The sequence below is a fragment of the Alosa sapidissima genome, chromosome 4 (genome assembly GCF_018492685.1).
Source record: "Alosa sapidissima isolate fAloSap1 chromosome 4, fAloSap1.pri, whole genome shotgun sequence".
NCBI lineage: Eukaryota > Metazoa > Chordata > Actinopteri > Clupeiformes > Clupeidae > Alosa > Alosa sapidissima.
The window spans coordinates 13,123,589-13,151,139 of NC_055960.1; the positions used below are offsets into that span (position 1 = coordinate 13,123,589).

Genomic DNA, 27,551 nt, shown 5'->3' on the forward strand with positions numbered 1-27,551 from the left:
GAATAGTTCTTAGATATTGAGCTTCAAAGTTGTAGAACTCCATAGAGTTATATTGATAAGTGGAACAAGCTTCTTAAGATATAATGTCCAACAATACATACAACTTCAAGAAGCACCTAACCTCAGCTTATTAGGTTGTTACAGAATAAGAATATGTCAATATCTCAATTTTGACATACCGAACTTTATAATTCTAAACTTGCATACATCAATTCTTACAAGAGCCAGTTTCTCCAGAGCAACTCACAATTTGTCAATTTTTCTGGCAACTGCTTGCAAGCCCTCTCCTTAGCCGCTATGCTACCACCACCCACATACTGTACACACCAATACATATATACACACGGACATGCACACACACACGCACGATCACACGCACACGCACACACACACACTTGCACTCACGTGAGTGAGTTCCCCTGTGAGGTTGTCAATGTATTGCTTCAATCTCTCTGTGGCCACCAAGCACTCCTGAAAGAAACTGAGAGAAAAATTGGATTTAACCTTTACACACCGGATTGTCAATTTATCATCAACGGTTAAACAGGGCAAACAAAGAGATCCCATGGACACGGCACTAACCTGCTACCCGTCCCTCACTACTCACAGCACACAGCGGAAAGGGTCAGAAAGGATGTGGTTTATATAAACGTTTGGATGTGTAAATGTGCTGTTTTTAAAGCCAATTTATTCCTTCTGCTACACGTAATTTCCCAACTATTAGCTGAGGTTTATATATTGATCTTGCAAAATGTCTTCAGCTATGGGGTTATGGGGCAGTTATAATATGGTTTTGTTTTTTTAACTCGCATAAAACACGGTCCTGCGGTTTATACACAAGAAATACTGTAATGGACATAAAACTGTTTAAAAAATAAAATGTGAAAAACAAAGTTAATTATGCACACTTATAATTATATTTAAAAGGTGTATTATATATAATTATACACCTTTTTCTTCATGAACACACACACACGACACATCAAGCACTTGTTAGCTAGATATCATGTAAAAAATTGGCTGTGGAATCTAATTTGTCTAATCTAATCTCATCTGTGGAGCTGTCAATTCACCACATCATCTATAATGCGCGCACACGCACACGCACACACCCTCTGCACAAACCCCAAGCACAAACCCCAAGCACACACCCCAAGCACACACCCTAAGCACACACCCCGCACACACACACACACACACACACACACAGTTTCAGGAAGAAAGTGGGACCTCAAAGACTTGGGCAAGGGGCAAATTAATTCTGTTGCTTGCCACAGCTTCCTTATCTTAAAGGGAGGATTTTCACAGATGCAGCGGCAGCACTGCTGTCAGCTCTGCACAGGGTTGATAGTGACAGAGACATTGTCTCTTCTGCTGGTCCTGACTAGTGTTTAGGTCAATCAATACATTGAGTGCACAAATGAGTGTATAACTGTGAGTTTGTGTGTGTGTGTGTGTGTGTGTGTGTGTGTGTGTGTGTGTGTGTGTGTGTTAAATCATCTGCTGTATGCAGACCAAAAATCGATGTGCAGAAAAAGCACAAACTTGTACCTAACTCTACGCACACAATCCCATCTGAACACAATGCTGTTGCACGCTAGCTGTGCTTCCTCTTACTTGCACTGGGAGTGGTAGTGCTTGATAAGATTCTGCAGCAGGTCAACACCCTTCTTGGTCTTGATTTCATTTACTTTGATGAGGTACTGAAATAGAGAAGTGGGCGTGAATCAGACATCAATAACACATGCTTGAGAGGAGCTGTGGATAAGTTGCCTGTCTTAATTACAAGCATCTAATTGGATATTTAAGTGCAGTCTCTCAGCCATCACTCAATGGCATGGAACTGTTGAAATTAAAACATCTATAGCCATACTTCAAGATATACTATCGGTAGCCAGTGGAGATATAAGAATGGACTCAAATAACAAACAGTCTTCCACTTGATGGTGAGAAATTGTTAGCCATGTTTGGGTTATATAGTTCATCTATAACAATACAGATAATCGAATATAAGCAGTCATTGGAGATTTAAGCATAGAGTTAATTAACAGTACACAATATGCTCAATGCTGAGGATCTTTAGCCATGTTTGGGTTACACAGTTTGATCTATAACTACGCTACATGATCTACTAGCAGGGTGCTAAGTAATACATGGCAGTGGGCTGAGAAGGAGCCCACACTATATGATCTGTATTGGTTTCCAGGACACCGTCCCCATGATCTTATTAGAGGACCAACTGTACCAATTACACCTAACGGGCACTAGCTTATATTAAGATAAAAAATCTAGTTAGTATTGTTTTTAGCATAAAGATACTTACTTCGAGCTCTCTTGTAGGATTATTTGACTCAAAATTACTCCACTGGCAGATACATTTACTTGTTTTTTTGTCTTAATTTAATACGATTTTGACTTATTTTAAGTCAAATAATCTTACAAGAAAGCTCAAAGTATGTATATTTATACTAAAAACAATACTAACTTGATTTTTTATCTTAATATAAGATTATAACACTTGGTAAGATTTCATTTTTGCAGTGTAGTTTAGCTTTCTATCTGAGTGAACCATAGGGTGGAGCTCCAGCTACACTGTTCTGGCAGGAGAGAGAAAGAGCTGGCAGAGTTTGACTCACTCTGGCACAACAGGTGCTGAGATAAAAGGCTTTTCAGTGGAGTGTGTTTGAGCATATGTGTTTTGATGATTAATGAGTGGGAGTCTGTTTGTCTGTGCATGTTTTGACTGTGATAGAGTCTATTGACGCCAAAGTTTAGAATGCCATCTGACGCATAGAATGCCATCTTTGGCGTTGACGCATCTGACGCGTCTTGAGCATCAAATCCATAGATGAGAATGTCACAGCCAGTGGCCCACTGGCCTTCTGTGTCTGTGTCTGTATGTCTGACATATACATGTATGTGTCTCTGTCTGTCTGTGTGCGTATATCTGTGTTTATGTTTTAATGATGATTATGTGTGTGTATTTGTGTGTGTGTGTGTGTGTGTGTGTGTGTGTGTGTGTGTGTGTGTGTGTGTGTGTGTGTGTGTGTGTGTCTCACCTCACACATCTGTAGCTGGAACATCCTGCGCTCTTTCTCGAGCTCCTCAGCGATCTCCCCTCCGCTCACCTCTGTCCGCACCATCCCATACTGCTTTGCCAGCTCACGCTTCTCCTTCTCTATCTTAGTGCTGCAGACACACGCACGCACACACAAACACACAGACACACTCACGCACACATGCACACACACACACACACACACACACACACGAGAGAGAGTGAACCATAAAATACAATCACAAGCACTCCCTTATGCCATATTTTTTATCCCAGTGCTGCATCTGCCAGTCTGTTTAGTACTGCCAAATGGCTGACACACACACACACACACACACACAAACACACACAAACGCACACACGCATGGGCAGACACTCAGGGCCAGATGTACGTAAATTTGCGAACGTAGCGTTATCAGCGTCATGGACACACCGCAGATTCCGAACGCTGTCAGACCCAAGTTTCTGTCGTATTTATCAATCGTTCAATCCTTAGTGTAAACTGCGCCTTTCTCTGCCCATAAACGCAATTTACGAACGTCCACAACTGAATGGCAGCGCAGTTGAATGAAGTTAACTGATGACAACATTAAAAAGAATCAAACGTTTAGCAATCATGAAATAATACCATACATGATAAGATGTAAACAAGCAGGGAGATAATGAAGATCAGTGGGCTAGTTCTACTCAAACTACTTGTGGTAGGCTATGGAAGATTGGGTAAATCTAGCCAGTAGGAAAGTTTAAGTGAATGATGTGAAAGTGAAAGTAAGACATTCGAAAGGCCAACGAAAGTTGAGGTTGCTGTTGGTAGTACAAATACTTTCACCACAAAAACTGGTGCTCTAAATAGCGATTCTGTTGTCTTTGAAATATTCTCTTATTGACGCATTGAACTGCAATTTGGATTAACACCTGCTTTTACAAGGCGGAAGTATTTAGGCGCAGAATAGACGTGCGCTTTCAGGAGCAGTCTTTGTACATACCGCGGAATACATAATTAGGCGCTCTTTACTCTTCCCCTCCCATCTTTTTACGCTAAACTCCCACTTTCCCCTGGATCCTTCCATGAATGCATATGCATGACATGACAAACGCAATCTGCCACTTTCAGCTCCCGTGACAGGCAGTTTTGCGCTTTTACATCATTGCGGCGTGTTTGTACATACCTCGCAATGATTTTACACGCACATTGCGAAACAAATACGCATGAAGTGGGCGCAAAAGCGTTACTACATCTGGCCCTCAGGGTACTAACGCTTTTGCTCCCACTTCAGGCGTATTGGTTATTAATTGATTATAATAATTGATTATTTCATTTCATTATTTCATGATCGCGTTTATGGGCGGAGAAAGGCAGAGAAAGGCGCAGTTTACACTAGTTTGATAAATATGACGGAAACTTGGGTCTGACAGCGTTCGCAATCTGCGGTTTGTCCATGAGGCTTGTGTGATCAGACAGACAGACAGACACACACACACACACACTGCAGTCATATTTTCGTGTCCTAGCTAAATTTGGCCTTGACCACCTAAACCCTTTGCAATTCAGGAAACGTTGTGAGATTCTTCCTCAACTGCAAAAAACGGCGTCATCACACCCCCAGTCCACTTCATCTGTGGCTCAACACATTGGCATGTTTTTTTTGTTGTTGTGCAACCTTCTACGAAATCACTTCCTGAGCTCGAGCAAAAAATAACACACTTATCTTGTCTTTGCATTCTGAATCTTATCAGAATGCAAAGACAATTGCAGTCAAAATACAGAACTTTTACTGTGCAAATTTCACAAACATCTTATATAACCAATACAACGTATAAAACCAATACAAAAAGTAGTGCAACTTGCAATAATTATACTTTTTTTAAAACCTCTCTGCTAATATGCTTACTCTGTCAAATAGGCCTATCAGAAACATGCCTTATTGTTATTGTGTGGTTTGCATGACGTTAGTGGTAGGCTAACATTAACTTCATGTAGATGTAGATGTCTTGTTTGCCTGCCATGAGCTTCGGTTCGGTTCGCTAGGCAAAACATTAACAAAAAAGTTCGTTTTGGTGCACTGATGACAGTCAGGATCATTTCTAACTAGCCAGCTAGAATTGCTCAGTTCATGTCTATAACATGCTTTACTTGCTACCTGGATAATTTCAGCGAATATTCTTAAGGTGAGATGAAGGATAAGATCATTAAACTTCACTGTGTTCGGTGGGTTGCTAACTAACGACATCACCTACTAGCCAGCTAGTTACAGCTATTGAACAATCTCAATAGAATTTTCGTGACGGTAAATCCTTTTCAATGCAGTATCATTAAAGGTCCAGTATGTAGGAAATAATGGAAAATAAACTGTAACCATTCCAAAAATGATCACCATATGTTGTCAGAGAGTAAGGAAACACGATGAATTGAAGTAATGGCTTATTTGACAACATTACTCTAACCCGTAAAACCCCGTAAAACCCATGAAAAAAAAATGAGTTACGGGGCGGAATGTCTTGGAATTTTCGTTTATGTTTTGAACGATTCATTCTAGAATACGTTAGACCGGCACATCCGGGAACTTGACTCGTGACAAACGTTCCCGCCCCTTTCGGGGGGAAAACAAACAACCCCTCTCATTAACTCCAACGCAAATTAGGGTCAATAAACGTAATTCATACAGAAATCGCAGGAATAAATAATAACAAAAAATACCACAAATCAATATGACCACTCAATACATAACCACTTTGCCGGTTGTTGACCGTGAAAGATACCTACAAAAGCTTAATTCAATTAATATAAAAACACGTCTCTTCAGTATCCCAAGTAGCCTACGAAGTGGTGCAACAACCCCACTCAGTGACCAGAAGTGTCATACGGTCTTCTCTTCTTATGGCTTGTAGCCATAATTTTCTTCTGTCAGGATTTTTTTTGAGGACATGGTAGGCAAAAGAAACTCAGGGAGGGGTTCTTAGCTGTGTGGTTGGTACATGTCTACCGGTTCACTCTGGCTTGTTCTGAGGGAATGTTTTCCCCTCAAAAGGGGCATGGCGCAAACAACCTGCTCTGTGTGACGCGGGTCCGGTTGTAAGTATAGCGTATTAATAATGGGCTAGCGCGTCCTCCTATTTGGGTTGCCAAATTAGCAAAGGCCAACTGTCAACAGCTGTCAGTTGTAGTCATGAACGACTACGAGAGGCAGGCAAATTTCCAAAATTTAAACAAGAAACAAATTAAGTGGACATCGGAGGAGCTTCTTGAGATGGTGACGTCTTCGTCAAACGAAGAATATCAAGTCTGACGCAGAGCTGGCCATATTTCTCCACAACAGGTAGCCTAGGCTAAACTTCATCTGCATCGCTAACTTCAGCTAAATATGTTACGTTGGTTAGAGAGGTATTTTTTTTTTACTGTTTCCGTAATGTGTAGCTGGGTCATGGTTGGAGAAACGTTAAAGCAGCTGCAGGTCAACTAACGTTAGCTAAGTCTTAATTACATCTGGCAACCCAGAAGAGGCTCGCGTCTGGTAGTCTTGAGAACGTTCACCAGTGTTTTGATTTTGGCCTGCAGAACGTTCGGTAACAATCCTACAAATCGCACCTTTAACTAAAGAAACAATGTAAGGTATTCTGTGCAACACCCTTAAATAAACCCCTTACCTAAGGATAAATTAAGCCTTAAGGGTCATACTTCAGGGGAAAAACTTAAGGTGTTTTGTGTTTACCCTCACTATGCCCATAGACAGTAAAAGAAAGAGACTATGAGAGAGACTATGCCTGCCTCGCAGTTCCACCATGCGTGCGTGTGAAAAAAGTTCCGTCTGAAACACTGTCGCGCGGCGCAGCGTTCCAAACATTGTGTAGGCCTAATCAAATACACCGGTATGGCGGTATATTAAAAATTCATATCATAACGAAAATATACACCGGTTTACGGTGTGAACCGGTATACCGCCCAGCACTACAATGAGACTCTATTGGAACAAAGTAGAGTCTAACCAACAAACTCAAGTAGAAGATATTACATTTATTAATGTGTAGTACTTCTGACTGGCTTCCTCCTAGCTTTCTTGCTTTTTTTGCTTGCATACATAACTTGTTTGTATAGCCTATATGATTACTTTTCCATCTGTGGTGGAAAAAGTGGGCAGTTCTCCCAAAAAGGACAACTCACAATTTATTCTCGTAATCTCTCCAGGCCTTGTCGAATGGCTTCTTCAGATCCTGAGGAAGACAGAGAATAAGATTAAGGTTTCCATTAAAGGATAATTCCGGTGTGATTTTGACCTAAAGTGTGTTGAAACATGATAACGAGTGTGAATGTATGTCTCATAGCTCACCTCGGCTTGTCCCCTGCACTCAGAAATCTGGCGCTAGTTAGCCAATGCTACCAACAGTGTTTCGTTGTGGTGCCTCGGGCATCGGCCTAGCCATGCAAATAAATCACTTTTACACCATTTACGAGGCTCAAAGTAGCTCCATACTTCATTGGTAGACTTCCGAGGGCCTTGCCATTTAAAACGAGACATAGACAACTTTTGAAAAAAGCACTGGTAGTTTATTTACAAGACGATTTATACAGACAGTACCTTAAGGAATTTTACCGTTAGACGCCATCTTGAATTTAGTCACGATAAGTCGAGCGATGAGTACGAACGAACAGGTATGATAAGGGATCAGATTCCAAAAATAATTCTGTGAAAATGCATGGATTCCAGTTGCTGCTACGGCTAGGCCGATGCCCGAGGCACCAAAACGAAACACTGTGTTGGTAGCATTTGCTAACTAGCGCCAGATTTCTGAGTGCAGGGGACAAGCCGAGGTGAGCTATGAGATATACGTTCACACTCGGTATCATGTTTCAACACACTTTAGGTCAATATCACACCGGAATTCTCCTTTAAGAGACAAACACATCAGGCCATGTCTGCTGGGCACACCAGCTGCTACCCCCCGCCCTCCCCCCCCCCACACACACACACGCCTCCCAGTCTTCCCTGCTCTTCACAAGTCACTCTCTTTATATATCTCTCTGTCTGTCTTTCTTCCTTTGTCTGTTCTACAGTATATTCTCTCTACCACTCTCTCTCCCCTTGTATTTCTCCATGTATATCGTTCTTTGTCTCTCTCTCTCTCTCTCTCTCTGGTGCAGCATGTCTCCCACACAGGCTTGCGTTTTTAATTATCCACTCGATGGATTTCCCCACAGGGAGGCCGCACTGATCTGCACTGCGTTGCAGCCTCTCTTGTTAAACACAACACACTTCATTAGCTTCTCACAGCCACACTCACACACTTATTCTACACACAAAGTGCCTGCACTATATTCCTCAAAAGGCTGCATGAGAGTGTGCAAGAAGCCCAGTACACCCAACCACACAATAAGCGGAATAATGAACTGTGGGTTTCTGGCGAGCTCGTTCATAGCAGTCGTTGCTAACCTTGAGGCATCAGGGTTTCCCGCAGGAAATGTGTTAGTCAAGGTGGTAGGTCGTTGGTCCCGGGGGGGGGGGGGGGGGGGGGGGGGGGTGGTTGGGGGGGGGTTCTTGTATCGGTTGCCGTCGGTGGGGGGGTGTGGGTGTTGGCGTCTTGTTTGTGCGATACACTACAGACTCTGTATATTTAACAATTATTTATTAAACACTACATTATAAATAATAACCAGCTTCTCAAAATAACAGTTAACAAAGAATAAAGTAACAACACCAAACAAACTATACAACAGTATACAAATATTTCAAAATATTTGTGCAATTTTAACAAAGACTGTTACAAACTATAGAACAAGTGCAAAAGAAAGTGCAAAACAACAAAATGTGCAAATGTGATCAGTCACTACTTATGGCAGAGCTGACAACTAGCATGGTTACAAGCCATCCTCCTTGGCTTTAAAAAGATAATTTCAAGGGCCCTTTGGTAATTGCACTGTTTTACTATTGGACCATTAATGCTTATCTTCATGCAGGCTGTCAGACTGTTGACCTGCAGCCTGTTCCGCAAGTCTGTCCTGATCTATACACCGAGAGTGAATGAAGTTTAGATCATTTTATAGTTTTGTGTAATATGGATGGAATTTGAGCGCGGAGCGCTTTTTAATTTAGAGGCCGGAGTGGCCGCTCTGTTCCGCTCTGTTCCGCTCCGTTCCGCTCCCATACCGCTCACACCACGAGTCGAGAATTTAGCTCCCCGGTCCCAAAGAATTAAGAGAAACGGCAATATATTTCACTCATAACATTTATTTTAAAAGACTGCAACACTGATAGTGCACCAACAAACAAGCTTGGCAACGTTAACTAAAGGGATCAGTCGGGATTAATTGCCAAAAGAACGAAAATGACAAATCACGCAGTCGGCTAAATATTTTAACTTGCGCCAAATGGATGAACCCAGCATTGGTGCGTCGCATAAATTAAAACACAAATTGACGCAACAACTTGATCATTGGACAACCCTACCACTAAACCTTTCCATAGGCCTGCAACGTTTATGACATAAAAAGTGGAATATGAACGCATTTCATCACACCTGACAATTAAACGGGGTTGTGGCTGTTCGCGATTTGACTGATTCTTGAGAACGAGGAGCGATATATTTGCACCGCTCAGCTCCGCTCACTAGCTCTGATTCGGAGGCATATCACATATGTAAAGATTATAAAATCTGATTATTTTTCGATTCATGACACGTTTCTTCTTATTTTTTAATGCGTTCTGCGGAGAAGGGAGGTTGGCGTTGGTCACAGTTTGGAATGAAAGGGAGAAAACAGGACACTTTTTTTTTTTTTTTTTTGACGACGTAGTTAAGGCGGCAGGCTTGTTTTGCCAAGGCGGCCGCCTTGACTGCAAAGTGCTGTGGGAAACCCTGGGCATTAAGAGTGGGGGCTGTTTAAAAAAAGAGAGAGAGTCCTTGAGACATGTGATATTTAGGGAAGCCGGTAGAGCGTTACTTGTGATCGGACTGAGGTGACATTTGGGCTTACCCCTTTCACCTCTCTCAGGTCTCCTTTCACCAGAGAATCCAGGAAGAAGTTGATGTTGTGAAGCATGCTGTTCAACTGCAAAGAGGAAAAAGAACTTATCACCAAAAAAACCCTCAACCTTTACACAAGCCAAACATGAAAAAAGTGTCAGGTCATACATATTTTACAAATACTGTGGTCTCTGTATTTCAGAACACTGTGACGCTTATAGATACTTATAGATAGATAGGACTTATAGATAACACAGGGACCCAGTGGGTCAGCCAGAGAGGGGTTCTGTCTTATCTGGAGGCATGAAGTGCCTTATCTCTGTCTGACTCTCTTCTCTGTGCGCGAGCAGAGCGGAGAGTCGCTCACCAGGTTTTTCATTGGCGTCAGCAGCTCTTTGGAGAACTCGGCGAACTTGTTGAAGGCAGACGCCACCTCTTGCTCCCCGTTGCTCCGGAAATTTACGGCAAGTTTCTCCATGGAGTTGATGTAGACCTCCAGATGTGATATGTGGTCTAAAGCCGAGACACAACTTCATTAAGGGTGGTGTATTTCCATCAATGTCTTACAGAACTCATCACATCATAAATAAACAAATCTACTAAACCCAAATCACAAAAACTGTTTAAATAGTTCAGTGAAACTCTGAGTGACTATGCCCTTGGTGCTCGTTCCCCCACGCTGCACACATGGGTGCATGACTGACACCATTTTAATTGAACCCCATTTTAGCATGTGGTATAATGGACAGGGTCTGGACAGAGCCTCTCAGCCTGAGCAATGGCCGCTGTTCATACGTGGGGGTCCAACCTTTGTGTGTGCCCTCTTTTAGTGATGCTGAACAGACTGGCTGTTTTCACACCATGGGAATAGCTATTAAGAGCCCTTGACCTCACCTTGACCTGAAGCATGCTTCGCTTTGGCAGCTTTCTTCAGTTTCTGGAGGACAGTCCGGTCACAGTCGAGGGCCTGTAAAAACAAACAGGATTTCACCATAAGAGTGTAACCCTCTCCACAGACAAGGCCATTTCCTTTTGAAGACTCAGGACAAAAAAAACTGTATGAAGTAGTCAATGAACTTGGGGAAAACTGAACTAAATCCATATGTTTTTCCCACCATATGGATACATTAGGACAGAATGTCCTGAATTAACATCTTTCTATAAACGATTCCAAGATAAGAAAATACTTATGCTTCCCACGTGATCACCAGAACATAGAAGGGAAAAAACTTGTACCGCATAGCGGTACAAAATATGAACGCCGCTCAGTCCTGTACATCCATTCCGCGAAAAGAAATCATATAAATTAATTTGTCTCCATCTTCTACTCCATCCCCCACTTTTGAGACTTTTGTGTATGCTACTGGCGCTGCAAAGGTGAATAGATTTGTAGCACTTGCCAAAAATTTGTAGCATTGTTATAAAACCTTTAAAATATCTAAACAATCACAAGTAGGGCAGTTCATCACAGTCCATCCATTGCAACTGGACTGATGAAAGGTACACCTGTAGGCTACATTGTATTTGGGAAAAGCAGAAGGTAGCAACATAATGTATTTATTTATTTATTATTAAACAAAACAATCCCTGTCATTTCCATGCAGTTTTCAACAGCTATCAAGAAGAGAGGTCATGTCATGGATTTTTGTGAATGTTTCTTCTTCTACATATGCATAAGTTTAGTCATCTAGTTCATATGATATTCAGCTTTATTGTCAATGCACATTGCACAAATTAAATACCAGTAGTCTAAAACAAAATGCCGTTTTACCTAGTGGTGCAAATAACTGACATGTCCAAAAGGGCCTTCATGAAATGCGTTGCTAGACTGTTCATACACATTTTAACGGGCCAAGTTGAAGAGCTACTGTCCGTTATTGTTTGTGCAAATAATATGCCGATTCATGTTCCCTTGCATTTTGCAACTATGAGGTCCATGGTTAGTCTGGCTTTCGCCAGACCAAGATCAATCTTTTGAGAAATCGAAAAGGAATCGCTGGCTGCGAATCGATCAGGCTGAGTTCACCCAGCCTAGTCCATTGTAGGCGCCCGATAGAAATATTGTTTAATTTTGCAATTGAGATATCCACGCACTGGATGCATAGAGGGAGTTATGACAAAACCGTGACTGTTAACAAACTATAAGCTATATAAGGTATAGGCCCTATGCTAGGCCTATTACACAACATAAATTGTCAATAGGCTATGCTGGCGACCCAAATAAAATCTCCTTTGGGAACCAATGGCTTACAGTATCAAGCGGACTTAAGCTGCTACCTCTTGGCGAAAAGTTAATAGTTTTGCATATCAGTAGTAATACATTTCACGCAGCTGTGTGAATCACGGAAAGCGACACTTCTAAATGGAACCCAACCCACTGTACAGTAGCTCAAGGTCTATGGCTAAAGCAGCCATAATGATAGCGTTATCATTGTTTGGATACTTCACACACACGTGTTTTTCAATCGCATAGACTACTACTACCAAGCTGGAATCAAAGCACATCGACTCCCCTCTCACACCCTAAACACGCACTTCGAACAAACAAAAAACGTCTCAGTCTCACGGTATAGCCATAGGCAAAACTGTATTGGACCGGTGTAACGTTGGTACTAAATCATCCATCGCAAAGAATGATTTTTGTAGCACGTGCAACAAATATGTGTAGGTACAGCCCTGTCCTGGATACATCTCTCAACGTGCGCTCTAAAACATTTGGTTTCAATGGAGATGTAGATCACGGGTGCGTTAATAAATCTACATTGCGGCGAGTTGACACAAATTATTCACTTTGACGAATTTATAGTTTCAGTCCTAGTTACTTTACTTTGAGCCATGCTCTTCCTTACTTGAATCACCTTTGAGGATTGAAGTAGCCTATGGGTGTTTGGGAATGAACGTTGACTCAGATGCTTTTTGAGACTTTGAGCTAAATGTCCCAGCCCGGTGTTTAGGATGCATCATCAGGCAGTGTTGCCAACTTAGCGACTTTGTCGCCATATTTAGCGAGATTTCAGACCCCCCAAGCGACTTTTTTTGTGAAAAGCGACTAGCGACAAATCTAGCTACTTTTTCTGGCGTTCTTGGAGACTTTTTGAGACTCTGATGTGATGGCATGTAACGTCCCTTTTTACTCTTCTGAGTGAGCAGTGAGTTCGGCTGTGCTGTGTAAGAGTCTCAGCGCTGTTTCGTTTGTGAATTAGGCATATACCCTACTGTACATCGAGTTTGCCCAAAGCGTTGCCCCATGATTACAAAAGTAATGACTGGCCTATGTAGTATCAGCCCATGTTATCCACGGAAGTAGATGTTCTATAGATCTAACAGCTCAGACAACGTTATTGGAAGGTGCAGCAACTTCGGGTGAGATTACAACCAGAGTCAACGAGACGAGAGCAACGATGACAGGGAAACAGGGAGACGCTTTCCAGCACCGTTCAACAAAGGAAAGTAGGCTTCAGACTTCAAGCTGTGCAAAGCAAATGCAGCAGTTGGGAATAGGTTGGAAATTACTGATTTTCAGCCACTTAATGCTCATTCTGGTGTAGCCATACAAGATGTACAGAAGTGTAAAGTGTATCAATTACCCTAATATATATTAGGCCAATTTTCAAAACCCAATGTGGCCCTTGAGCCAAATTATTATGATGAATATTTGGTTTTCCTTTAATCCTACTGAATTTGTAATTATGTATCGGCCGTTGTAATTGCCGATACTGATGGTATGTGCGTACCTGTGTGTGTGTGTGTGTGTGCGTGTGTATATGTGTGCACCACCATCTACAGGCCAATGAGTGTACAGTCACTAAATGTACACATAACTTAATTTTTTTAGACCCCCCCCATGAATGAAATTCTACGAAACTTAGCATACCCCCAGAGAATGTCAGGTTAATCATACACAATCATAAAATTTGGTGCAGTTCTTAACATCTTAACTGAAGAGAGGGGCGATTAAAGCAGAATGATATTGCATTTTCATTTTTTACCGGGGGGGGGTGCAAATCACAAATGAGTGATTATGGGCTAGGTTGATGTGGGCCCTTGAGACCAACATACCATAAACATTTCTTCATCCTCGGTGCCACGGTTCAGGTAGTTATTTAGGAAAAACTGCATTTTTTGGGTTTCGGGGGGCCCAGCGCGGTGGGGGAGTGGCCCCCGGGGACCAAACGAAATTTTTCCGTAAAAGTCTAGTGGGGCTACATACCCACCAAATTTCATGTGCCCCGGTGTTTCGGTGTCCCGGGTATCGTTGACCAAAAATTCAGGAAGTAGATGACGGGAAGGGGAAAAAAAAAAAACTTTGACAATCCCTATATGACCGCTTCGCTAGCGGTCATAATAAACATTTACAATTAGATACACACATATGTGGTTTACTTTATCTCTTTGTTAAATAGGATCATCAACACACACACACACACACACACTCTCTCTCCTCTACACACTCTTTTCTCTCCTCTACAAAAGCACTGGCATGCACACTGTTCCATTTCCCCAAACTCCCCCAGGCAACACAGTCAGAAAAAAGGGGCCGTTGCAATTGTAAACATTTCTCTTGGGCTTCTGCTGTGTCCTGCAGTGTGCAAATATCCTGTTTGAAATTACGCCGTTTAAGACATACAGAAACAAGTGAAGACGTGCATGAGAAGCACCACAACGGGGAATAAATGAAGGAGGCTTCACAGAGCATTTGTTCACTCCTGGCTGGAGTGGAGCATGCAAATCACCTGGCACCTTCAGCAGAAGCTTAGAATGCTCCAGTTTCACGCTCCAGATCGACTGTAGAGAGAACTGGCAAGGCAGGTCGCGTACAATACACCACAATCAAGCAGACCCAAAGTGCCATCTTGGTAAACACTTGGCGAACTAGATGACACATTTCCAAAGCACACATGGAATCAGACACACACATGCACCGGAGGACTTTCACACACAGACACAGAGACAGGAAACAAAATAGCAGCATGTGACCACACCATGGAGACCACACCAGGAGAAGCTGGGTGAGGAATGTCCTTCACAGTCACCAAACTCTAGTGGTTTTGACTGCAGGCTGACCACACAGTTGCCTGCATCAGGAGTGACCAGATCAGAATAGAGTTAGACCCGAACCTACCATATTCTCAGCTTTAAGTGCCCAGTTTCAGTAGCAGAGTATATGTTGTGAAAGAATGTGTGTGTCTGAAACAAGCCCCTACTGATACAAGACAATATTAAATACACTGAATTTGTATGACATTACCAATTTAATAACACTCACTGATTATATTCCACTGTCTATTTACTTTTCAAGTACATGCAGCTGATAAGAGAGGGTTTTTCATTTTGGTAAAGTCTCCCTGTGAAGACAGAGCAGAGGAGAGAGAGAAGAGGAGAGAGGAGGAGAGAGAGGAGAGAGGGAGAGAGGAGGAGGAGAGAGCAGAGGAGAGAGCGGAGCAGAGAGCGGAAGAGAGAGCGGAGGAGAGAGAGGAGGAGAGAAGGAGAGAGAGGAGGAGAGAGAAGAGGTGAGAGAGGAGGAGAGAGAGGAGGTGAGAGAGGAGGAGAGAGAGGAGGAGAGAGCGGAAGAGTGAGAGGAGGAGAGAGCAGAGATCTGCCTCTTTCTTGGCTCCTCTCTCTGTATGGTCTCTCGTTATCTCAAAGTGATCCCCGTACTTAATGACCCACAAGCCACCGGCTCCAACAGAGGGGTGCAGACGGAAATAGAGTCATTACACCGAATAGAGGACAGTATGGGGCAAAAGGAGGGGGGCACAAGGACATAAGGGAGCAAAGGGAGGGGATGCATAAAGCACGCCATCATAAAACCTGACTTAGCGGCTAATAAGGAGCAGGAAGAGCTTGTATGACTCAGACTTAAAATGGAGGTGAGACACACACACACACACACACACACACTGCTCCATAAGCAGTATTTGCCTGGGAGAGAGAGAGAGAGAGTGCAAAAGAGTAGAGTAAGAGAGAGAAAGAGAGAGAGAGAGCTGTGTGAGGGAGGGTCAGAAGTTCAGAGAGTGCACTTCCAGGTGCCTGTGTGCAGACGTTGGTCAGAGACTCCGACCTCAAGAGCGCAAGCTTGGCCCAGATGTTTGTGGCCTGGCCACGGCTTGGAATAGCCACCCTTTGATGGCTGAGGTTAGAAGGGTGGTGGGTCGGCCGACAGGAAGGGTGGTCTGCTTTTCTATTTCTAATTCGGTCTAAAACGTACTTGTACTTTGTGCTCTGATGCTAGTGTTACCAATAATAATGTAATTGAGCTCAAACTTGACTTAGGGCCATATCGTCCACGCTTATATGAATGACGACGTCCACACATAAACTATAACAATAACAACATGAAAAACGATATTGGCGGGGATCACTTTCAGAGCGATTTTGAGAACGAATCAAAATCCATCAAATTTTAGACATCACATTCATCAATACAAGGAGAGACTTTCCTTATTGTTGATCAGTGTGGACACTTTTATCGTTAGTTATCTGTATGGTTGTCATTCCTGGTGTGAATGGCCCTTTATTCAGGATGACATCAGTAAATGCAGGCAAGTAGCTTCTAAGGGTCTTCAAATGCCTAAAGCGGGTTTAGACATTTAAAGACCCTTAGAAGATTATTGCCGGCATTTACTGATGACATCCTGAATAAAGGTCTAATGCATAAACATTCAATAAATAATTAGTGTCTGACTTGCTGTCAAAAGTGTGTAACTTAATATATATAAAAATAATATATAAAGAATAATACAGACTAGAGTGCATCTAGCTGTGCCAATCAGGGCTAGTCATCATCATTAAAATGAAATGTTGAATTTCCCCATGGGGATCAATAAAGTATCTATCTATCTATCTCATTAGTCCCAATACATGTCAAATACAATATTAACTTGACACAAATTCTTAACTTAAGCCCAAAGGCTCAATTCAAAACCCAATGTTTGGTCCAAGGGGTTAAAGATGACCCATTTGATTATGCAAAACACTGCTGCTGGGCAAGGAAGGCAAATCACTAATCAATTTATCTACAAATACAGGTCAATAACCCACCAGCACTTTAGAATAGTGGAGTACAAAACCTTTATGTGAGTTCTGGTAAAGGTCATGCCAATACCCAATTAATATGTTGATGAAATAACGTCTCTCAGTCACACCACTTCCTGCCATAGCACAAACAGAAGCTTGGAGACGTTCTCGGAGGACTTAATGGGAAGTAGCATTTCCTCTGGAAGCCGTGCCCTCCACTGTGCCCTGGCTTTGGGTGGAAACCATCTGAAAGCCCTCGGGGGGTGATCAACCTTCTCAGAGAGAGAGAGAGAGAGAGAGAGAGAGAGAGAGAGAGAGAGAGAGAGAGAGAGAGAAAGAGCGAGAGAGAGAAAGAGGCTGCATCTCTGCCATTAGGACCCTGACTACCCCTGGCACTGCCCTGCTCTGTGTCCTCAATCGTCTCAGTGGCCGGTCTAAAGGCCACTTGCCTCCTGGTGCTAGCGTTCATCACATGTCTGCTTTAACCCACCCTACCCACTCCCCACAATGCACATTCAGCATCTGTGTCAACTGACCAGTTTTCTCTACATCTCTTCTCAATGACAAAAGCCTTAATGCTGGTATCACTCTTTTTCACTCTTTCTCAAACTTTTTTCACACCCTGTCAACCAATTTATCGCCCCTGCAGAGAGTTAGACTTCTACACTCTAACGTGTAAAGTCATATTGCTCTAAAGTGGCGCTAGTCTCAGTAGTAGAGAAGTAGTCTTGAGGCCGGAAGGTGACCGAAACCCAGACCCACTGTGTGTGTGTGTGTGTGTGTGTAGGGAGGGTGAATGAGCAATGTTCTGTCTTCCCTCAAAAGCTCGCCTTGTGATGCCCTTGAGCAAGGCACTTTATTCCGGTAGAATTGCTGACAGTAAAAAAAATCTCTAGTCATTCCAGGGAGCAGTGAGTGTAAAAATGCAACAAAAAAACTAGCAAGCATGCACAATCAACATTGGCCTGATAAGGAAGTCACATACCCACTCTGTGGCCCTGTGGTGAATGACCCATTCTGAGCATAATCAAGAGGTTTCTGTCCTCTCTAAAGCTCTGTGTCCAGTCACACTGCCTCCTCTGCAACTGCCTCTGTTGATATTTTTAAACTGCCATGATTAGGCATAATTGCAATTTTATGAGGGAAAAAACCCTTCAGGCTTTTCATTATCGAATTTGTCTACTTGCCACGCTGGGGGCAAAAACAGCATGACGCATCATCGCAAACACCAACAGCCTCCAGTAGCGTTGGCACAGACAAATCTGACCCCCCCCCCCCCCCCCCCACCCCGCCCTTAAGATTCCCTAGCATAAATGTCATCTGTCAGGAAACCAGAAGTACAACTTCATCAGGGGGTGTTCCAGGTTACGCTGCTATGCCTGGAGAAATCAGGGGGAAACCTGCTGTCTGGCTGATGGACTGATGGAAGTAATTAGGAATCGCACAGGTGGGAACCTGTGTATTCTTTTGTGTGTGTGTGTGTGTGTGTCTGAATTCACAAGTCAGTCTATTCTCATTGGTGCCCTTTGGTGCAATTTGATGCTACCCTAGTGAGAGACTGCAGAACCACCACCACCACAACAACAACAACAACCAGTGTACAAAATGCCCTGTCAGACCAATATTAATACATAGCGCCTTCACTTGCGTGGTTTATGAAGAAATCAAATGGTCTTGGCTCAAACATAACTGTGCTCATAGAGAAGTGATTCAAAACATGCTGGACTTGCTTTAACATCACGACTGAGCATCAGAGAGTCCATGCTGATATTTTGAGACTTTGCATCTTTCTGCCGGCAGAGTTAGACAGAGCATGAATGGAGGGAGGCCCACCCAGCATGAATAATGAATGAACTGACCTATTCCTCATCGCATCTCCTGGAAGAGGATAAAAACCGTCTCTGTTGTGTTGTGGGTAACCCACTGTCTCCTGATAGCCAGAGGTTTACGTTTGTGTGGGGAAAGACTGACAGAGAGGCCGAGAGCACATCAATCAGCCTGACACATCCACTAGCGGCACACAACAACTATCAATATCTCACTGGAACAGTGGGAGTGTGTGTGTGTGTGTGTGTGTGTGTGTAGGCCTTGTCTTTACAAAAGACCACAGCCGTTTCATTTATGTGTGGGCAATTTCCAGAGCCGTGTCACATTACATAAACTCTCAGTATTTTCTCCACTCATCTATCCGCCTACATCAGTGTGTGTGTGTGTGTGTGTGTGTGTGTGTGTGAGTGTGTGTGTGTGTGTGAGTGCGCAAGCATGTGCATTTGTGTTTCTGTGTGTGTTTGTGTGTGAGCATGTGCGTTTAAACACCACAAATGAACTGAAGTGTTCTTGGGTGGATGCCTTGGGTGGTCTATAATTAAAGGGCTGGTCTGGGTAAGGGAGGCTGGGATGGGGGGGGGGGGGGGGGGTCTGACAGAAAGTGACTCAGTGAGCTCCAGTAAAACAACACGCTGGGGACCTCATCATCATCATCATCATCATCATTCCATTCTATCCACTCACCCCTACTATCTGTTGCATACCACCCTCATCCTATGCACAGTACATCTCTTGACGCATGTGCTACTGAAAACTTCCAGATATAGCTCGTTTTAAAAGTTCTTTCATCGCCTGTAAACATCACTAAAACCAGCTAAGACGGGCTTTTGTATCGAGGCTGTGTTTTCAAATCCTCTCTTCCCCTCATTGTAAACTCCCATCATCAGCTGGGATGAAGGGAGGTTTTAAGGCTTCGTTTAAGGGTTCCTTTTTGCCTGTGCTGTCGGCTTTACTTCACACAGCATCAACACTAATCTTTACCCACAGTGGGTTACTTAAAAGCATCAACTCATCACAAAGCGCCAGAACACTTGGAAGTCAATCGCAGTGCTGCGTCAAACTGGATCGCTCTGAAAGAACGGGCTGAAGCCCGAGTCCATGCGAGCTGCACCCCAGTGGGAGTTAAACTGTGTTAAACTGTGTGGAGTCTTCTGTGATGAGCCTGGTGAAATCACTTGCGCTGAAATGGCTTTTGTTGAGGCATTGATCTGGCAGGGAGGAGAGGGAGATCGTCAGGCACAATGGGAGGTGGAGGTGGTTGTGTTGGAATAAAGCACCTCTTCAGCTCACGCGGTTGGGGAAAAAAAAATGCCCTCAAAAATTGCTCCTCTTTGTTCTCTTCAGTTCTAACTGTCAAAATGAACTTCCCGTCAAATGCTGGTTTCTATGGAAACTCCCTCCCATTACTCAACCCGAGCACTTGTCCACCGTCCGGTGGCTATTTGTGCCTTGTGAAGTGGTGATGAGCCCTTTGATAACATTTTCACACACAATTATGAGAAGACTGCTCCTGTCAAAGAGTGATTTGATCTACAATATACATTTGTTTCAGAGAGGCACCCATTTAAATGGGAGTTTAAACATTTTGGACATTTTGGACTGTGGAAAAAGAAAAAACCCTGACCTACTGTGCACATACCATTTCTGCTTTTTATATGGCTGGATAACTTTAACATCTCGGTCACATGTTTAAGAAAACAATGGGTTTTCTAGCCTTTGATGAGGAAAAAAACTGGCAAGCATTTGCAGTAGTAACATAACCTTGCTACTTTGTTAGAGAGAGTGATCGCCATATAAAGCACATGGCCCTATATAGCCCACACCACTTTACAAAGTACTCTATGAGCATGCCATGATAGTATTTTACTGTGTGCTGTGCTGTGCAGGTTGGACGTGATGGTTTTCCTGTGCTATGCTGCAGATTGGCCAAAAGTAGAGATTACAACTGGTCAGTAACCAAGTCATCAGAAGGCTCACAATAAGATGATGACAATGCAGCTATCGGCCTTGAAGCGCTCTCATTCAACTCGGCCCCTCTCTACACAAAGCAGGTGAGTCCATTTACCTGGCCGCCAGTGAGATGCACTGACTGGGTAAACAAGGGACAGCGTCCACAGGAATCACATTTCAGTGGCAGCGAATAGGCAGGCCTCTCCTGAAGAATGGCATACTCAGCAGGGATCAGGCACGTGGCAGCCTTTGTTTTCCGGGCAGAGTGGCTCTGTGGCTGGTTTTGAGCTTGTGCCGCCAGCCCCGACATTGTGTGAGTTCCAACACAAACAAAAACCAAATCACCCTCCAAAATACTCAGATGTGGGGCACTCCATTATACGAAAAGCACACAGTTTTTTTTTTTTTTAAAGTAAAAAGAGAGAGACCAAATTAAAAAAAGAATGAAGCACTGCCAGCCTGTTAGTGGGGTAATGTGCATTTAGCCTGGAAAAAATAACAGAGAGCGGAACTGATAAAAGGTGCTTCTGTAGAAAAATGGAATATTCTGGATTCCTGTAAGTGTCTACTGTAGTGTTATTTCAATGTACCGTAAGTGTGTTTCTCTTTTTTTTAATAATATATTTACCAAAAATGCAACTGGCATAGTTATTCCTGTCCACACGCTATGCTTCATAAAATCCCAAGCCTACTAGGACATTACAGAATGTCTGGTTGAGGCATTCAATCGCTACAGGAAAAAACAAACACACAGTAAACAGCTCAGACCAAAGACCAAGAGCACACAGCCCAAGCTGAATGCACACACTACAATTAAGGCATCTCAGAAATACAGTTTCCCATTCCACATCATTTAAGCCACTGACCTCTCACTAACACGAGGCAATAAACGTTACATTTTTTACATAACACCAAGCCACTGGGCCTCTGCGCACAACTGCCCAAACACAGCAATCAGTCTTTCTCTATCTCCATCTCGTGCACTCTCTCTCTTTTTGTCTCTCTCTTTTCTCTCTCTCTCTCTCTCTCAGAATCAGAGTGGACGGCTACTGCAATTTCACCTTCACCCATTAGCATCGGCTTGTCATTGGGGAGAGATGAGAGCTTGAGGAAAGATGGGGGCTCAGCGGACAGCTGCCCCACACTGCCCAACATGGAATGAAGGGAAAGGGCCAGAGATGCAGCACGAGTGATGGGTCTGTTTTTCTATCAAGACACAGAGCCAAACAATGTCTGGAAAAGGATGGAAGTCTAAAATTATTAGTAGATTTAAACCACTAGATGTAAGGACACTAACACGCTTTTGCAACGAATGTGCCTCTCTTATCTAGAAGACAATAATTGTGAATACGCAACCCTGAGTTTGCGGGTGCACATACAGTAAGTGGTAGGATGCTTTTCTGTTCACTATAAGAGTCCCCCTACAACCTTCGCCACTGAGCTGCTTCAGTTATTACTGGCATCACAACATCCATCTGACAAAATCCTGGAAGTGTGCTTCAGTGGAGTGGATTGCAGTATTTGGTAAAAAAGAGACAAGGTTAAAATGAACTGAATCTTTACTGCAATTCCAATTTCATCTGGACAACAAACAATTCTAATAGATAAAAAAGACACATTGTTTGGGTTGTTCTTCTCAACAAGCATGAGAAATTACAATCTGTAATATACAGTACCCGTCCTGAGCATGTAACCCAACACTCCTTTCCACCAGTCATCAAAACAACCCATCCGGTAAATCTCCTTGAACATTGGAGTGCATGTGTTTCTCTCCCCGTCTTACCTCTTGGTGCTCGATGTAAACAAATAGCCAAATCAGCTGTTGGGTGCCCATGACCAGACCCTACTCGCGCACACTGGTCCACTCGGATTATCCACACACTCCAATTAACCTCCCTAGTATTACACTCCGCCAACCGCCCTAATCACAAGTTGCTTCCATTTCAATTTACTTTCAGCATCGCCGGTACCAGCTCAGCTAGGCCCATCCCTCTCACTGTTACACACACACACACACACACACACACACACACACACACACACGAAGGACCCATGATCCATCAGCCCAAGTAGCCAGCTGATGTGGAACTGACATATTGTCTGCTGGCGGCTGCAATTTCATTCCACCTCATTCTGTCAGCACTTTCCCGGCCTTTAACCGAATGAAGACTGGGGCGATTCTGTCCGCTCAGTTAACTGGCTGGGTCACAAAGTCAAGGGATTACACACGGGAGCCATTTCCCCGACTTGCCAAAGACATCACAATGTAAATTGGAGAAGGAAAACACACACACAGAAACACTAACACACACAAACACATACTCTCTCTCTCTCTCTCTCTCTCTCTCTATGTCTTTCTCTCACACACAGAGTTCCAACATATGTAGAGCTTTGTCTATATATGGGCACAGGCTGTACATGCTTCAGTCCCTCTAATTTGAACCTGAAAAAAACCCACCTCCACCTCCCACCACCCCCACTAACCTCTTCTTTAGCATCGGCCAACCAGCATATCTGGGTGAGGAAGGATTAGATGTTCTTTGTACTTGGGGCCAGACACAACAGTAAGCCTAAAATGATTACAGCTTTGAATGAGTAAACAACACACAGTGGACACCCCCACTGGCCGACACACATAGGGAAGGAAACTGCGTTGTGCATCACTCACGCCCCTCTTGGTCAGGGGCTGGACAGCAGTGGACAGACTCAAATGGGTTCCTCAAGCATGACTGAGGGAGTCACACATTTAGAATTTGCTCTGCTTTTTATTTGTGGCAATGAGCCCTATTGTTTTTCCCCTTTTCCAGAGACCAAGCAACTGTGAGTCTCTGGGCCCACGATAATCTGATGAATCGGTGTGTTGGGTTTTCTCACTTTGGAGACAGGAAGCGAATGGATGGCGCTTCCTGCCTCCAACAGCGCAGCCCCTCGTGGAGATCCTTTGGGCGGCTGAAGTGAAGACCTCATAGTCTCCCAAGGATGTGTCAAGTCAAATGAGACCCAAACAGTCAACCATGTAATGGGCTACAGTGTCCAATGTGTACAGTGTGTTTCACAGGCTAGGTCATCGTCATGGCAACTGTGCACTCCTCCAACACGACAGTCTGTGCTGTGCTGTGGTGGCGTCAGGCATTCCCATTGTCACCAAAACAGTGACCTCTGGCACGGGCTCCAATCTGCCACAACAAATGACTCAAAACGGCATAAGCCATGACCAGGTTTAGTGAGGGAGATTAGGCGGCGGCGGTGGTGATGGTGATGATGATGAGATGTGTTTGGTGGGGGGTTTCCTTTCAGTTTCTGGACAGTTGTAAACATGGACTTCCAATTGTCTACATAATTTATATTTCCCCTCCACAATAGTCGAGGTTTGGCATATTTTTGTAATTTAAACTAACATGTTTTGTTTATTTTCTATTTACAATGTGCAGGCTACGTAAAAGAACGTCCATGTACTACTAGTATTTCCTACACCACTAATATGCCTACAAAGACAGTCTGCATCTACCATAAAAGCCCCTTATGGAAATCACACAAAGATCCTGTGTTCACCTCCTAGCGCGACCAACAGAGCGTCCGACAAAGCGACTTCTTGCACTTCTGTTATGACGTAAAGTGAAACATTAATGAACACAAAGACAGGACCGGAGTCTTATTATTATGGGGTAGCCTATATGTCAGGTGCGACAGTCGCGCAGTAGCACCTGACCATAGGATAAGCTATTCGCATACATTTGCAATATAGCTATAAGCTAAAGCTATTCGCATAAAATTGCAATCCGTTCACTTACAACCCAAATGAAACAGGTCTCTTTTTCCATGGATACTGGATAGAGGAAAATCTCGATAGCAACACTTTAATTCATGATTTCTGACAAAGACTGCATGCTCAAGTTTCTTCTCCATCACTGGGGGAGCGCAGAGGTCTGCCGCCCCATGGGTGCAATAAACAAAGGCAATTAGAATGTGCTCCGTGCTTGTCAACGGGACAGCCAAGGTTTGTGTCCAGTAAGCTAATTAACTGATTGTTAGAAAACAAAGATGACTAGACGCATGACTTGTCCACACGGCCCATAAAACACCGGAAAATAAAGAACTGAGCACAATAGAGCACAAAGACCGTAACCACGGTGCGGTTCTCCGCGCCTCCTTAAATAGAGCTAACTGGGATTGGATAATGAGTCCATCAGTAGCCTACAACGACAAAAAAATCCCGACACACCTTCTCATGCGGGTCTACCCCAAGATCCAAGAGACAAGCCGTACGCTGTCACAAAATTACTGTTATCAACAGTCTTACAGGATAGTCGCAAAATTCAGCCAGCCCGAAAAAAGCTAGTTTACTCACCTCCTCAATGTTGTTGGCGGAATTCCGGCAACTTATCATTTTCGTGGTAAAAGACGAGGTTGTTGGAGAGCTGTAGTCCTCCAAGGTTTCTGCGATGAACTCCTCTACTGATATAAACTCGGGCATTTCTGCGATATAATGAAAACCTTTGCGGAGAAATAATTATCTGAACTAAAATAAATACAAAATGTAAAGATTTATGTGTGCAACAAAACTCCGTCTAATTGGGTGTAAGGACAGAGAGCACTCTAAAGAAGTGCCGTACCATGTGTTTACGCTGTCCGACGGTCCATCTCTAGTAACGCTGTCTGTATAAGCTGAATAAGGAACTGACGCTCTCCCTAGCAGTAGTACCGGTGGCGCGCTTAGCGGCGCGCATGCTCGTGTCCGCCCCTCTCTCCTCACACAGTTGTGGTTGACGTGGTGGCCGGCAGAGCATCTGCACATTCGGAATACTTTCTGAATATTGTGCATTATGAATACTTTGTTTTTGTGTGTCACTTCATCACCCAACATAAACGTGACATGCAGTCTTAAAGCTTCTGCTTAGACTGGTCTCCAAAAAGCCCCTTTTCTACGTGAACGCATGATTTCTATTCACTCCGAGAGGGTTCTTTGGCTCTGTAATCTCTCTTTACGGAAGGGTAGTTTATAGCTCTATGTAGATTATATCACGCTGTGTGGGAAATGGTGTATGTGCGAGCGATTGAAACACGGCAAAGTGAATTTAAGCGTAAAAATGGGGCGAGAAAACTGTAGTCTAGGCAGTCAGCAGACTAAAGCTCTTTACAGTAAGAAACACTTCATTTCAAGTACTCTTTTGACGCGGTTTGGGGTGAGACTCTACTTGACATACCGCATCGTTAAGGGCCTGGAAGACACCTATCCCCAACTGTCACATCTCATTAGGGTTTCACTCAATCAGCTCCGGGCTGCACGGCCCGCAGCTCTCTCAGCCCCCACCGAGCGCCATGTGACTTCAGCTGAAAATTCCCAAGCTGCTTGCTCCCACAACGGGCGTGCTCAGCCACAACCGCTGCGCACGGCAGGCAGCAGCTGGGATAAGTGAGGGCTTCATTTAGTTACTCTCCACAAATGATGTGGTGAAAGTGAACTAGTGCTGTCATTCTGGTCACTGGTGGATTTGGGGGAGGAGGTGCCCTCTAAGGTCCCCATATGAGAGAGAACATAAGACATGTAATATTAATAGTACCTCTTAGAGGAAGGACCCCACCACCCCAAAATAATAAGTTAGCATAAAGTGCACTGCCACTGGTAGCTCTGAAAGAGGAAAGAATATGCAATGCAACTGTATTGTTGTGATAATGGAGTTAGCTGAAGGTTGGCTGATTGGCCATGTCCAAGCCAGACAACTTCTTTTAGGATGGCCAGGCTGAGACCATTACCTACATTAGGGTGGCACAGTCTTATTTTTGCTACAACAAGAAGGTTGGCCAAATGGTTGCCAGAGGTGATCATGGCCACCCCTTGGCTCCACCCCTTCATATTGGGTGGCCTTTCATGAAAAACAAACAAACATATGATTAAGTGCTCTTTGTGGTGCTTTTATGTTTGCCAAAATGTCATTATGCTATGACAAGAAACTTTCCAATGGAGAAAATCATAATGTTATCAAAGTAATAATGTTAATTAAGGAGATTGGGCAGGTTTTGTCATACATACATCACTGAACTCTCTTTTTTTGCCTCTCTGATATCAAAGTCTGTAAATACCAGTAATTATCAAAGACTCACTAGGTGCACAATGATGGACTGGCCGGATGATCCATAAATGACTGATTGGAAGTGTGGCAAGACAGGAGTAAACCTACAAACTCAAGCTATTTTAACACCATTCAGTTTGTCTAGCAGGCTCCCAAACGTCACCCATGACACAGTATATTTCTGAGAGAGATTAACTGGGTCACGACGTCAAGGCCAGAGGCAATGACTGGACAGGCTAAAGAAGAAACATAACACACAGTATCATCTCCTCAATACAGCCACGTTATCTCTTATCTTATTCTGAAAATGACCGTGTAACAGAAATATATGTTATGTGAAGACTGACAGATTCTGGGTTTTCTTCACAATGGGAATTTGTAATAAGTGGCATTTTCAGCTGAACATATGCATATTAATAGCATTCAGATGTGGGCCTGGGTATCCTCATAAATGATGACCTGCAAACAGTGACAAAAACCCAATCAGGAGCTTACTGCATAATCTGTTACGACTTGCCCCTCCTGCACCAAGATACAATTTCCATGGAAACAAGGCCACTATACAGGTTTTTTGGAGCAATTACTCCCTCAGAACCATCACCATCCACATGCCCATTCCTCTAGATTACTATTATACCCGACGTCCGGTCCTCACTGCTGCTCCACTTGTAGGA

General features: G+C 43.6%; 1 protein-coding gene and 1 long non-coding RNA gene across 5 annotated transcripts in view; one reads left to right on the forward strand and one right to left on the reverse strand.

Annotated features, from left to right (window-relative positions):
• Window positions 1-25,480, reverse strand: part of unm_sa1614 (un-named sa1614) — a 64,141-nt gene extending 38,661 nt beyond the window's left edge. For 2 of the 4 annotated variants that reach the window (XM_042089130.1, XM_042089128.1), the window contains exons 1-8: window positions 25,155-25,455; window positions 10,907-10,979; window positions 10,380-10,525; window positions 10,023-10,097; window positions 7,218-7,267; window positions 3,060-3,189; window positions 1,618-1,703; window positions 406-481 (exon numbers count right to left, since the gene is read on the reverse strand). In XM_042089130.1, coding sequence (XP_041945064.1) covers window positions 406-481; window positions 1,618-1,703; window positions 3,060-3,189; window positions 7,218-7,267; window positions 10,023-10,097; window positions 10,380-10,525; window positions 10,907-10,979; window positions 25,155-25,280 — 762 coding nt within the window. In that variant the 5' untranslated portion in view covers window positions 25,281-25,455. Of the gene's footprint in view, window positions 1-405; window positions 482-1,617; window positions 1,704-3,059; window positions 3,190-7,217; window positions 7,268-10,022; window positions 10,098-10,379; window positions 10,526-10,906; window positions 10,980-22,589; window positions 22,659-25,154 lie in introns of those variants that run through there. The other 2 variants (XM_042089129.1, XM_042089131.1) reach the window with 2 other exon arrangements.
• LOC121706971 lies at window positions 6,555-13,186 on the forward strand. Its single transcript, XR_006031202.1, has 3 exons — window positions 6,555-6,565; window positions 12,819-12,823; window positions 12,980-13,186. It is a non-coding gene; the product is annotated as an uncharacterized LOC121706971 (long non-coding RNA).
• Window positions 25,481-27,551: the final 2,071 nt, after the last annotated feature.